At 35.2% G+C, this 13,982-nt stretch overlaps 1 protein-coding gene across 1 annotated transcript; it reads right to left on the bottom strand.

The window, feature by feature from the left end:
- Window positions 1-3,329: 3,329 nt before the first annotated feature.
- Window positions 3,330-9,267, bottom strand: LOC114409522 (U3 small nucleolar ribonucleoprotein protein IMP4-like). The gene is made up of 9 exons (XM_028373008.1): window positions 8,988-9,267; window positions 8,832-8,915; window positions 8,575-8,684; window positions 8,394-8,444; window positions 7,200-7,343; window positions 7,037-7,126; window positions 4,419-4,525; window positions 4,214-4,298; window positions 3,330-3,655 (listed from the first exon to the last, which is right to left on the bottom strand). Exons 1-9 carry the CDS (start codon window positions 9,097-9,099, stop codon window positions 3,557-3,559), a joined length of 882 nt encoding a protein of 293 aa, XP_028228809.1. The 5' UTR covers window positions 9,100-9,267; the 3' UTR covers window positions 3,330-3,556.
- Between the last annotated feature and the right edge of the window lie 4,715 nt (window positions 9,268-13,982).

Below are 13,982 nucleotides of genomic sequence, written 5' to 3'. Positions count from 1 at the left end.
GCATGCTCCAATAGGCATCGAGTTTTTTCCTGATTGTATCATTTGGACCAAAGTCATTAGAAGCAAATTTCCTAATAGAGACCTCCTTGTAGGGATGGATGTCTATACTGCTGCTGATAAACTCCAAATACATTCTACTAGGATCAAATTCAAAAGAGAATTCAAGCCTTCTTTAGAAATTACAAGGTTTTTCTCTTTAGCAGAAGTCCCGCCAGAAGTTGGAGAGTTTAAACAAAATATTTCCTCCCTATGCGCAAACAGTCATGAAGATTTCAACCATCCATATCCTTTATGGAAAAAAAAAAAAAGAATACTTTGTTGATCTACCATTCAGATTAAATGAAGATATCAATCCAACAAAAGCAACTCATCCAGGGATGACACCTTCAGATCTACAAGCAGCAAGACAAGAATGCCAAGATCTACTGAGGCAAGATCTGATTGAGCCAACCCATTCAAATCGGGCATGCCAAGCTTTTTACGTAGAAAAAAGAGCTGAAAAATTAAGGGGAAAGAAAAGGTTAGTCATTGACTATAAGCCTCTCAATCATTTTCTCAAAGATGATAAGTTTCCAATCCCAAAGGCCTCGTCTCTCCCAACCTTGATCAGAGAATCAAACTTACTTTCCAAGTTTGATTTAAAATCAGGATTTTGGCAACTTGGCCTAAAACCAGAAGACCGGTATAAAACAACCTTTTGTATTCCAAATGCTCTGTATCAATTGTCAGTCCTACCTTTTGGTCTAAAAGTAGCACCCTCTCTCTTCTAGAAAGCCATGATCAAAATCTTTGAACCTATTCTAGAAAACGCTCTTGTTTACGTAGATGACATCCTCCTTCTCTCAAAAGATATTGCCTCTCATAAAAATTGTTGAATCAATTCTTTGAGATAGCCAACCAGCATGGCATGATGCTCTCAGAAAAAAAGATTCAGCTTGTTCAATCCCAAATTGATTTCTTAGGGATGCATTTTTCCCAGGGTACTTATCAGCCTCAGCCTCACATATCTCAAGAGCTATTAAATTTTCCTGATGAAAATCTCACCGTTAAACAGATCCAACAATTTTTGGGAATTGTAAATTATATCAGAGATTTTATCCCCAGGGTAGCCCAATATACTAGCTCATTGTCCAAACTTTTGAAGAAAAACTCTTCTCCATGGTCAGAAGAACAAACGATAGCAGTCAAGGAACTCAAGAAGATTGCCCAAAATCCCCCAGCCTTGAAGATTCCTGGAACAAGCCACAGGATATTACAAACTGATGCAAGTGATCATTATTGGGGAGCTATCATGATAGAACAAGAAGGAGGAAAGAATTATTATCGTGGTCATGCCAATGGACAATCCAAGGAAGCTGAGAAACATTATCATACAACATTCAAAGAGGCATTGGCGGTAAAAATGGAATCAAGAAATTTGATTTTCATTTGAGAGGACACCAGTTTCAGGTTCACATGGACAATTCGTCATTACCAAAAATTTTGGAATTTACAAACAAGATATCACCAGATCCTCAAATCTTAAGGCTCAAGGATTGATTCTCCAAATATGAGTTTTTTGTGAAACACATAAAAGGGAAGAATAATTTGATTCCTGATTTCTTATCCAAACCAAACAACAAGACCATTAAGGTGATAACTTCCACTCACTCCTTCCCATTGATATTCATGGTAAAACCATTATCTGAAACAACCAAAACTATTAAGGTTTTCCCTCCAGGATTGATTACCCAAACTCCTACACAAATCCTTGAATATGCTAAGTCTCATTACTTCCATTTTCTACTTGAAACCATGAGATTCAAATACACTCCAGTACAAATATTTGTGCCTGAGATACCCTTTGGAGGTATATTTGAACTATTCTGTGAGATTGGGTAGGATTTGTGTGAACCAACCATATGGGTCATTTGGTGTAATACAGTACAATATTCAATCCCCATCGCCCTAAAACCTTTGATGACATACAACATCATGACAAATCCATATAAAGATGAATATCTTTTATGAACAATATTAGAGTGGTTATCCCCTTTAGCATGGTGGCATATGAAGCTGAAACAAATTCTAGACATTGAGAGACAAAGAGGAATCTCAGAAGATCACATAAGAAAACTAGTTTCTATTGTGATTATTCACAGTCCTTACCTTATGGAGCAAAGACAACTCTGGTCTAGAAATGAAGCTCAAATTTGGGGAACTTTTGAAACATATCCCTTGGAAGAAAGTTATCGCAACCAACTGGCAAGACAAGACATCTCTGTGAAGTTAACAATTACTCATACAGACCTTTGGATCCAAATCTACCAAGTTCATCCCAAAGGCCAAGGGATAGTTATCCTACTGATAGGATAATACTTCAGAATACTAATGATGGTCAAATCTGAACAAAGATTTATGTTACAGAACCTGAGTTTCAAAAGGTGGAAGATTTGGTTGATGACTATTCTGCATTAGAACAAGGCTGGAAAGACTACAATGCTTAATTAATGGAAGAATTGTTACACAAAAAAAAGATATCCTTATCATCACCTAGTGTACGAAAGTCTCACCAGGTCAAAAGTACAGCATTACAACTTGTCATTATCCACCAGATCAGAATAGTGACTACTGAAAAAAATCTTGTATATAGGTGTGCTGTAAAGAGAGTAGTCTTCAGGATAAGGATGACCGTAATCCTATCCTCGTCATCATGTGCCACGTGTTAGTCGTTTAGAAGTTGTCTTATCTTGAGTCTACTCAGCCTTATCTTATCTATAATAAAGTAGATTCTATGTTATTTATTGTTGTAATAATCTTATCCTTCTCCGGATAAGACTTTGTACGTTAGTGTTCATTCCTATCCTATATAAAGGAGATGAGTTTGTATATTGAGACACACTGAATCAAATAATATTCTCTTCTTACTAAAATGACTCTCTTCTAAACTTCTTTTATTGTCTTAACTTTATGAACAATAAGTTATTAAAGCTAGTAGTAGCAAGAAAGTCAACTACTCAAATAATACAAATGTTAGTCAACTTTATCATGCTTCTCTATATTGTTTGAAATAGCTTTCATGAAGGAAAGCAAAGTGCATAGTGTTTTAAGTAAAACTTGTAATAGTTGAAAAATACTCAAAGGCATTAGCTGATAGAAAGGCTCCACCAACTAATTCAGCAGGCAAGATTTTTCTTACGTACGAAATTGCCAGAGATTCAAAATGATGGGCACATAATCTTGTTTGAAGTAAAAACAACTGCGAAAATGGGCTTTTCTGGGAGCGAATCTTAAATTCTTGGTCCTTTAATATAATGAAGGTCTTCTTTTTTGTCTTTGGTGGGTTGATATATGTCAATATATAATGAATTCAACTACCAAAATGAAATTTCAAGCTCAGTAACGATATAAGAACACACAAGTATAAAATTAAATTCTAAAACATAATTTTCATTCAAAAAATTTTAGCTTGTTTATCAACCTAATCAACTTTAACACATCCTTGAACTACAGTCAGAGAAATGCCACCTCAAAATGTATGATCATATGGTTTAGCTGCGCAAACACTATGCTTGCATCAATTACTGAGGAACTTCCGCTTTTTAGTGGTGTTCATGTAAGGTCTGATGATCCATTCTATTTGAGCTTCAGCTTGATCCACCGTTCCCAACTTTATCTGCAACAAAGTTTTTGAAATTGTTTTAACAGTTGTGGTACAAGGAATAGGCCCGGTTTCAATGACAATCGACTTAGGAAGAATACCGGAGTTTAAGGTAAACCAATGAATGCGGCCATGCAAAATATTCACTTTAAGCAGCTATAATACCAGGAACATAAGTAGCCAGTGGTTCACCAGACCGTTACAAAAAATAAAAGCAACAGTTGATCACAATTAAAAGTGATACTAAATGAATTAGTCTAGATTCTGTCAAGCAGCTTACAAAACCAAGACATTCAAATGAAAAATAAATCAATACGAAATCAAATCAAAATGAAGTTTAAACAGATTGGAAATATATCATATTAACCCATGCAAAACAATCACCAAACAATGCAAATTTAAGCAAAATCTTAAATCCTAATTGCAACAATGTGTTCAAGTGTAAAAGAAATTGTAGTTGGTTTCTTAATTTTATCAGCATGTAATTATTTGCTTCCAAGTGGAAGGTCATCCCCTTCTTTGCTACATCACTAATAACAAGCAATCGATAGTGAGCTTAATTGTGATGCAAACCTGATAAAGCTGTAACTCAAACCGTGGACCAATTTCCTTCAGTTCTATAGATTTAGGGCTCCCATTCTTTTCATAAATATGATGCCTGTATGTAACAGACACAATTTCAAATGAAAAACAAATTCTAACCAGAGAAAGAAAATAGAACTTGAACAAAAAATTGTAAAGAAGGCTGGATGCACAAAACAAAATACATTGACCCAACCTGAATGAGATATAGTCAGACTGGTTGGAAAACATGACAATACGTTTTGTGTCTAGTTTTGGCACTGGAAAAAGATGCTTCATAATGTTTGCGGTTCTGTCACCTAACTGTTTAATGTCCAAAAGAAATTGCAAACAAGATGAGCAGTCAGCACACAGCAGTGTAATTATTGTAATAGATAGTAATTACTTTTGTTAAGAGTTAGCCAAAGCATATTTTCTTAAAAAGATACACATGAAATAAGAGAAAAGTACATGGATAAAGGGTCATTATACATAGATCATGACCCTATATGTCAATCACGAATTGCCAATGCTTTCAATGTAACTTCTCCTGTGCAGACTCCAATTTTTTCACAGAAAAATTATGCAATATATTGCAGGAAATAACTTTATTGAAAAAAAATCAACAATAGCCCAGTGATTGAGCACCTTTTGTTTTCTAAGTTGAATTAAGTTTGAATCTATTAAGCACCCAAGCACTTGGGGAACCCTTCCATAAAGCTAGCAGTCTGAGAGGGGAGAATCAAGCCCCTTACGTACTCCACCGAGGATCCCATACTACTAGATATGGGACTTAGGCAATGCATAATACCCAAAAGTCCCTATCACAGCATCACCCCTATGAGTTGATGTCTCAGCAGCTGCACTCTACAACACTGCACTTAGCCTTTTTGGTTATCCCCCACATAGGTAACGATTTTTGACACATTGACAACCAACTCTGATACCAATTGATAAGCAACCGAGCACTTGGTAAACGCTCCCTTTTTGTTTCTGCTATCTTCACAAATACCAGTTGCAACTACCTTAACTCTCAATACTAATATTCACTTCATTTCCCTTCCGTCCTATTTTAGAAATGGAATCAACTAAAAGATTTGGCAACGGGGAAATTTTCTGGATCTACTCAGCACTTACTCCCATCCATTTGAACTGCTACCTATACTTTGCCTCCACCAATTGAGACTTCTTTATTTGAAAATATTGATGCTAGAGTGTCCACACACTCAGCAGATTTTGATATTAATATATATAAAAGAAGTTTTCAGAAAAGGGTACAAGAGAGTCCCTAGACTACTGTAAACAAAAAGACATAATAAAACTTTCCTAACATGTACAAATCTAACACTTATCATAGCAGACTATGACTGAGGCTCATACAGACTAACTTCAGCCCCAATATCTTCCCTTAACCTGTGCCAGAAAACTTTCATCAAGAATTCTTCATCAAGCCTTTTTAACTGCTCCTGCATACTTTTCAAATTTTGAAATAAACTCCCAAAACTGAAACTGTGTTTCAGTGTCAATAACAATGCTACAGGGCTGGCTTTTGTCCATCGTTGGCTAGAATCTTTCAACCATTGCAATTTAGAAGGTCTCCCACAAAGGAATGGAATTACATCCTTCCCACCATTGAAACCAACTAAGTGAGTCCTCTTCAACAGCATGCATTCTGTCCTCCCCCATGATCCCTCTTAATCCAGAAATTTCAAACTTATGAATCCATCCATAAGCATCTTCCCCCAGAATAGTGGCACATCCAATTTCCTCCATTTTCTGCCAATTTTCGCCAAGACTTGAACTGTCCCAATGTGGATCCAGACCCAAAAGAATATACAGTATGATACAAGAATGCCGAGTAATTCAAGAGTCTTGGACCTCAGCCTCAATTCCCAATTGTACAATCCCCCTCAACCCTTTTCCTAATTATATTTATTCTACAAGCAACTAACCTACCCTGCCCGACCTAACTAACAAACTTCTGATAGTCAGTTGTTTAAAATGAAACTGACACATTAAGGGTTGTGATCCTCTACAGCTGCCTTGCACCTCCTCCCAGAAACCCTCCTAATAGGTCTATTCCTATCAGAATCTCAGTTATACAATTTCTTATTTCAAAGACCTATAAGTACAAGGGGTGTAATTAAGAAAATCAGCTATATTAGTTACACAGACCAGTGCTCAACTGATTGACAGCACACCCTCTCAGCTCCAATTAATGTTCAAGTACTGCTCCCATCATCTTGGGGCTTGGGCATAATTCTATCATCCTTACGGTCAGCACAAAAGAGGGAGATAAGAAATTTGAATGGTTGAACCTGATTAACCTGTCAAATGCTCAACCACAACCTTACCCCTACCAAATACTAAAACAACAACCAGTTTGCACATTTGCACACTTGACTGCTTAGAAACACATTCTCTTATCCTAAACCTGGTTCATACCACTTTGGTTTCAAAAACCAGACCAGATTAATCAGAAGACAGGCTGCTGGTTAATCACTCTGTTTAAAAATACTGAGAATTACAATTTACATGTCAGCATTGGAATAAAATATCTATCTCGTACAATCTTTAATTAAAGTTTGTACACAAGTTTTAGTCAATGATATAACATTGAGCTACAGCCTATATCAGTTAATATTACATTCACATTTGAATACTTAACTATCAAAACATTTTGAACCCCAATCATTCCATTACAGAATAAGATATGAACTAATGATACTGCACGACCTGTAGTTATCAGAAGGTTCAGTGGCGAACACGACAGACCATTACCAGTGAAATTTGGTACATAAAAAGGTAATAAATCTAGTACTGAATTATGAGTACCTTAGTTGAGAAATTATTGAGAATCAGATGTGGATAAGCCTCAGGCATTGTTCCAATGGCTTTCTTGTCTTTAATTTCATGCCTTGTAACCTACAAGAAACAACAAATTAGCATATTGTCCCCAAAAAAAATCAATAAGAGACACTGTAAGACTAATACTTGCCACGTTGAGTAATCCAAAATATGCAGTTGGACCAAATGGTAGATGGCAAACAATTAAACCATCTGGCACACCACGATGTTCATGGACCAAAACAACATCTGTATAGTCATGTGCACGACAAGATTCTATGATCTCTGAGATAACCTGAAATGAAAAGGAAGATTGCGTAGTATGTAGAGGAAAGACCATAGGCATTGACACAATTGTATAATTTGTTCAAGGTTTCTAGAATTAGCAACTGATTATATTTCAGCTATATTTATAATCATGCTTAATCAACAAAGTGTTGAACATGCAAAGAAAAGATTTAGACCACACAAAAAAAAAAATATTGAAAATTACAAACACTCAAGTCAAGTTAGAGACACACCACAAAAATTATTGTCAAACATATATGAGGAACATATATTTTAAACAGCACCAAGTAACAGAGGATAGAGTTGAAAATAAAACTAATTCAGGAAATTCGTTTGCATCCTGCCCATTTAAGCTATAAATAGTAAATACATCAACCTGATATTATGAGATGGAAACAACAGTTTAATGAATATAACTAAATTGAAGCTGAGATGCACTGAGGCAGACATTTATTCAACCTAGATTACTTACAAATAAAATTTAGAAATTTCTATGTTAGAAGAGGTACAGCTAAGAAGACAGAACTATGGTTTTCATGTCAAACAATAGATTAGTTACATTATGATTTAAGAAATGTAGGAGTTAGAAACTTAGAATAATGAATCCTAGTGGTCCAGATGTTATTCATGCAATGCCTTCAATTGTGGCTGTGTGATATCAATTTCTTTAACAAGAAGCAAGAGGAGTAAAGTTTGTATCCCATTGAAAGACTGTTAGCAAACATATTATCAAAAATGAAATTATATAAACTTCACAAAAAAAGGTTTATCACAATGTTCATTTGAAGAGGCTCTTCAGTACATGAGTATATTCATCTGGACAATTTGAGCAGCACGCCTGAAAGATTAAGGGGCTTTGCATATGCTATAATAACGGATTGTGCTCATGGTATCTCTTGGTTGCTTTTGGCCATCTACTCATTTATTATCCTCCGACCCTAGTTCTCTTATTTCTAATTACAAACACACTTTATTATCAAAAAAATATAAACAAAGAAACCACCCAATAATTAAATCTTCATGCTACAATGGACAGTAAAACAGTAAAGACACCAACCTGACCACCCCGATTCATTCTCTGTGCATTGGGAAACACAAAACTCAACTCCTACACAAAAGAATAGAATAACAATAAACAATGAGATGTCTGCAAAGCATCAAACAAATATAAACAAAACATGGCTTAAATAAAAGAGTTGAAACAAAAATTCACCAAACACAAACCAAAGCAAGCAAACCTTAACAAACTGTTGAAGAGGAGCACTCGGATCCCTGGAAGTAGTCAGCAAGATTTTAGGATCCTTTTCCGCAGCATAAGCATACTCATCGTCAATGTGCGTTCTCGGAACTGAATTCAATCACAAACCACAATTGAAACACACAACTAGGAGAAACAAGCAAAACAGAAAACTAATATAACCCGGAAAAGGGAAATAGAATCCATTCTAAGTTATTACAAAATTCACAAGAAAAAAAGGAAGAAATGTAAATATACCAGCGGTGTTTTCATCTTCGAGGTCGATTGCGCGGCGAAGAGCAGCTTCCTCGTTTCTGAGTTCAGTGGGTATGGGCTTCGCTTCTGCAAAAATAAATATAATTATTATATGAGAAATAATAAAGGAAATTGAGTTTAGGGAAAATTAGGGAAGACCTTGAAGAGCTTCTCTGATTTTGCGCTTCTTTTCGTAGAGCAAACGTTCTTTGCCTTCTAAGCTCTTTCGGTACAAATACTCTCTCCTCAAACGGATGTTTCTACGCAGCATTTTCAAAAAGAAACCTTTCGACGTACTCTGTTGAATACAGATAAGGGAAGAACAACGAAGTCAAAAGAGTGTGGAGCTCGGCGGGAAGATGAAAGTAGCAAGGATGCAAAGAAAAGAGAAGACAGGAAAGTAAGCTTGGAGCAAAACCCGTGTTTTAGTGCCTCTAAAGTCTAAACCCTTTTTTTTTTATTTCAATTCGAATAATAATATGTTAATTTTTTTAAGAGGAGTTATCCTGTTTATTTTTCGCTTATGAAGAGGAGTAATCCTTTTATTTATCCTTTATTACTTAATTACTTAATACTAGGTTGGATTAAAGTATATGTTTTTTAATATTTAGTAGAGATTAATTAGTATACACTGTCAGTGTAAACTTACTTTACACATATGTCCAATTATATTTAGGCTATTACCCATATCAACAAAACAATTACACAAAATCTAAAATTACAAAATCTAAAATTACGGGAGTAATTTCCTCAGATTCAGGTCTATTAATCATATGCGTGTCTTCTTTTCTTAACCTATTACTATTTGCTCCGTCTTTCTTTCTCCATAGACTCCTTATTGATTGCTCTGGTAAAAATTGTATTTTTCACACTTTTATATACTGCAAATTGAAATTTCAATTTAAAGTTTTGTTGCGTTGCATTCCATTGCATTTGTTATACGCTACGATCGTCCCAAACTTTCCCCAGGTACAAATCACTTTCCCGCATTGCCACGAGTAAACTCGTTACAAATTGCTTATTTCAAATTTAGGAATATAGTGAAGGAATATAAACAGGTGCCAAATGTGCTTATTTGTATCGCTCCCACGTTTTCTTCATTTTATTTCCATTTCAATTAATATTGTTTGGCAGTATTTTTATTTTTGTTGAATGCATATATTGTGGGACTATGCATGGCATATGTCATCTAGATTATAGAAGAATGGTCCACAAATAGCATTTTGCTGGAGAAGCCATCCGAAGCTAATTGGTACAATTCTGAAGTGAAGTCCATTAGTTTCCACATCAACATGGTGAACTTGTTCCTAAAGAAGAAATTTTTTGCTGCTTATAAAAGTCACTTATCTAACAACTCTCTTTGTTCTTTCCTTTGTATAGGTATCCAAAGGAAAATATTAATCTGCATAAAAAAGGAAAATATTAATCATGTGCTAAGGGGTTGCTTTCCTAGTCAAAGAGGTCTGGACACTTCTCTCTAGGAGTATGGTGGATTAATTTCTTTTATCCCAACATCTTGACATGTGAATCAGTAGCAACATCAATATTGGAAAAAGAAAGGACACTACTAGAAAAAAACACATTTAACATCGACATATTAACATCGATTTTTGACAAAACCGATGTTAAGTTAAACACAGTGGTATAATTATAAATAATGTATGTTCCTTAACATTGGTTTTGCTAAAAAACCGATGTTAATATACTGACATTAACATCGGTTGTTGCAAAACTGATGTTAACATTCATTAGTTAACATCGGTTTTTCAACAATCGATGTTAAGGTCATTAACTTAACATCGGTTTTTTTATACAACCGATATTAACGTATGATATGTTAACATCGGTTTCTGTCAAAAAACCGATGTTAACGTTAACATCATTGGGTCAACATCGGTTTTTTATAAAAAAAACCGATGTTGGACTTAGATTAAAAAATATCAGACCGCGAGCCCTACTTTCTTCGCGCTCTGTTCTCGGTCTTCTTCTTCTTCTATGTAATTTGGCTTCTTCTTCTTGTTTGTAATCACAAGGATCTTAGTCTTCTTCTTCTTTGTGACCGTGACATCTCGCCACCTTACTTAGGTACAGGTTTTGCGACTCTGTTGTCTTTAAGTTGTTGTATTGTTTCGCGACTCTGTTGTCTTCTTGTTTTCTCACTGCAAGGATGTTTGTTTGTGTGTGTTGCAAGGAGTTGGTTTGTGGAACTCGTGGTCGCTGCAAGGATTTGGTTCGTGGAAGTCGTGGTCATTGGTAGGGCTGTTTGGAATTTCACTCGTGCTCGTAAGGTGTCATTTTGAGTGAGGTAACTCATTTGTGTCCTTTGAATGCTTAATGGCTAGGTATGTAGGTGTGTGTTGTAACCAGTGAATGGTGACACTGCCTTCTTGATTATAAAGTTAGTGATGCAATCCTACCCCGTAAGGCCATTGGATAGAAAACTCGAAGTAGATTGGGCCAGAGATGCAAGAGAAGGCCCTAGGGTTCTTATGAGCCTTACGGTAGATTTCGGGCCCATGGGCTAAGTATGAACCCACTTATCTTTGTAAATATTAGATTAATGTTTCATTTTTTTGGGCCTTGTATTTAAAACTCCATAATGTAGGTAGGGTACCCTAGAAATATAGGATTTTTCAGCCCTTGTATTTTAGAGCACCTAGACTAGTTTTTGTATTAGGGGTAGTTTTGTAATTTCACATGCACTAAGTGAATATTTGATGTGTGTTGGGAAATAAATTTAATTGAATTGGTAGAAGCCCAATCCAATTAAATTTTAGAGGGGGAGGTGAGCATTTGCTTACTACACCTCATTGCCACATCATATAGTCACACTTTGTGCATGTCCTTCATGCTTTACATGTCTCATGACACCTAAGCACACTTAGTGGAGAATCTTGGAATTGATCTTGGATTAGTGGGCTGAATCATAACTAAAATTCACTAATCATAATTAGTGAAATTTTGGCTCCAAAGTTTGACTCCACAAATTCAATTTCAAATTCAAGTGAAATTTGAATTGAAATTCAAATTTCCCTCCAATTTTGTGTGACACTCAGGCTATAAATAGAGGTCATGTGTGTGCATTTTTTTTTAAACTTTGATCATTTGAATATTAACTTCAGATTTTAGAGCTCTTTTAGAGCACAAAATTTCATGTTCTTCTCTCCCTTTCCCTTCATTCATCTTCTTCTTCCTTCAAGCTTTTATCCATGGCCTCCTATGGTGGTGAGCTTCTTCTAGACTCATCTTCTCCTTGAAGTGGCGTCTCCTCTCTCTCTTCCTTCTCCATTCTGTTGTCATTTATCTTCCAAGAAGCAAAGGAATCCATTGATGAAGAAGATCCTAGGCCTACAAGCTCCAATGGAGCTTACATCATGTGGTATCAAGAGCATCTCCATCTAGGTGATGTTCTTTTGCTTCCTCTATCTTTTTATTCGGCGAATTCTCTTTAATTCCTTGTTCTTCATCTTATTCTCCTTGTATATCCTCCATTGTCTTGTGGTTTGGTGCTGTTTAGAGTAGATTCAAAAAAATAAACTGATTAAATCTTAGATCCACACTTGTTCTTGCATTTCTATGGTTCAAATTTTGTAGATCTACTCTTGAATCATGTTTTTGTGTTGATAGGTTCTATCATTTTTCATTCATAATATTCTTGTGCTGAACCTTAGATCTAAATTTTCTTCCAAAATTATTGATTAGAAAAAAAAACACAAAAATCTAACTGTAAATCACTTAATCCATGTTATCTTAGAGTCATGTTTAGTCATAGTAATTGTCACATTATGTTCTAAGTTTGTGTTGAATTTTTATTTTTGTTGATTGAATTCTAGATACATTTGTTCATGTATTCTTGTCATTCTTAGCCTATCTTTTGAATTTTGAGTCTAATTCATGCATGTTATTTAGTTCATAACATGTTCTAAATCAATTCCTAGAAGTAGTCTTGTTGTTGAACTCCTTTTTTTGTTTTCTAAGTTTCCTACATGATGCCTATGATGAAGTTGAGTTGTGGTGCTGAGTTGTGGCTGGATTTGTGAATCAAATAAGTCTTAAGATCTCTTGAATTGTGTTATTCAAGATAATTAAGCATAAGCAAACACAAATCATAATTATCCAAGCCTTAAGCAACATAAACATTACTCTTTATTTCTAGGTTGAAATCGCTGGTGGTGGCAGCTTGAACATATGAAATTGTATAAATTACTGGTAATTGGTCACTACGTTTTTTGAGCTGAAAGTTTTACTGAATTTTCTAGACATCTGGACCAAAATTATAAAAAATGAACCAAGCGATTTGGATTAAAGTAAAAAATAAGAAAAATCACACAAGTTGGCAGAAAAATCAGTTTCCAGGAAAAAAAAAGTGAAAGGGAAGTGTGCTTGTTGTTTTGGCTCAAAATTTGTTCTATAATTGATGCCTATTTTATACCAATCCTAGTTCTGAAATTTCAATTGAAAATTATTGTGAAAACAAGTGCCAAAACTAGAGGTTTTTTGAGTCTTTTTTTTTAGTTTTTCTACTCTACTCTAGAGCCATTCTAGGTTTCTCTTTGAGTCCTAGCTTGCTTTTTTGTGATTTTTATTGTTTTAATTGTTGAATAATCCTTGAAAATTTGTCTTGTTAAAACTCTATTGGTTTAGCTTTCATTTCATTTTTTTTGGTCTTTGGTTATTGCTTGTCTTTTTGTTTCCTTGCTTGTGAGTTGCCATATAGGGAATTGGAAAGGAGGATTGGTGCCATATCTTGAAGAATTTGAGTCAAGAAGCAAGGGGCCAACCACCTTAAGAGCTATTGGACTAAGAAGCATTCCAAATTGAGTGAAACACTAAAGAGAGAATAGCCACCACAATTGAGGACTTTTTTCTTTCTAATTTTGTAATTGGCAATTTGCTTTGCTTTCAAATTTTGTAACAAAAAGGCCTTTCATTGGAAGTAAGTTGGGAGCCTCCGCTAGGTCACCCTACTTCCATTTGTGTGTAATAATTTTAGGCAATTTCCTCTTAGGATAGTGAGTGTTTTGTTGGGAACCTTAAATGAGGTCATCCAAACACTCTTAGGATCCGCCTAGTTTGCATTTCTTGCACTTTAATTTCTTGCTTATTTTCATAGCTTATTTCCTTTACCCTCCATTGTCAAACCGCCTAAATAGC

The sequence above is a fragment of the Glycine soja genome, chromosome 4 (assembly GCF_004193775.1).
Source record: "Glycine soja cultivar W05 chromosome 4, ASM419377v2, whole genome shotgun sequence".
Lineage (NCBI taxonomy): Eukaryota > Viridiplantae > Streptophyta > Magnoliopsida > Fabales > Fabaceae > Glycine > Glycine soja.
Note: the sequence above shows the minus strand (reverse complement) of the source record. Positions and strands in the feature narration are given on the sequence as shown.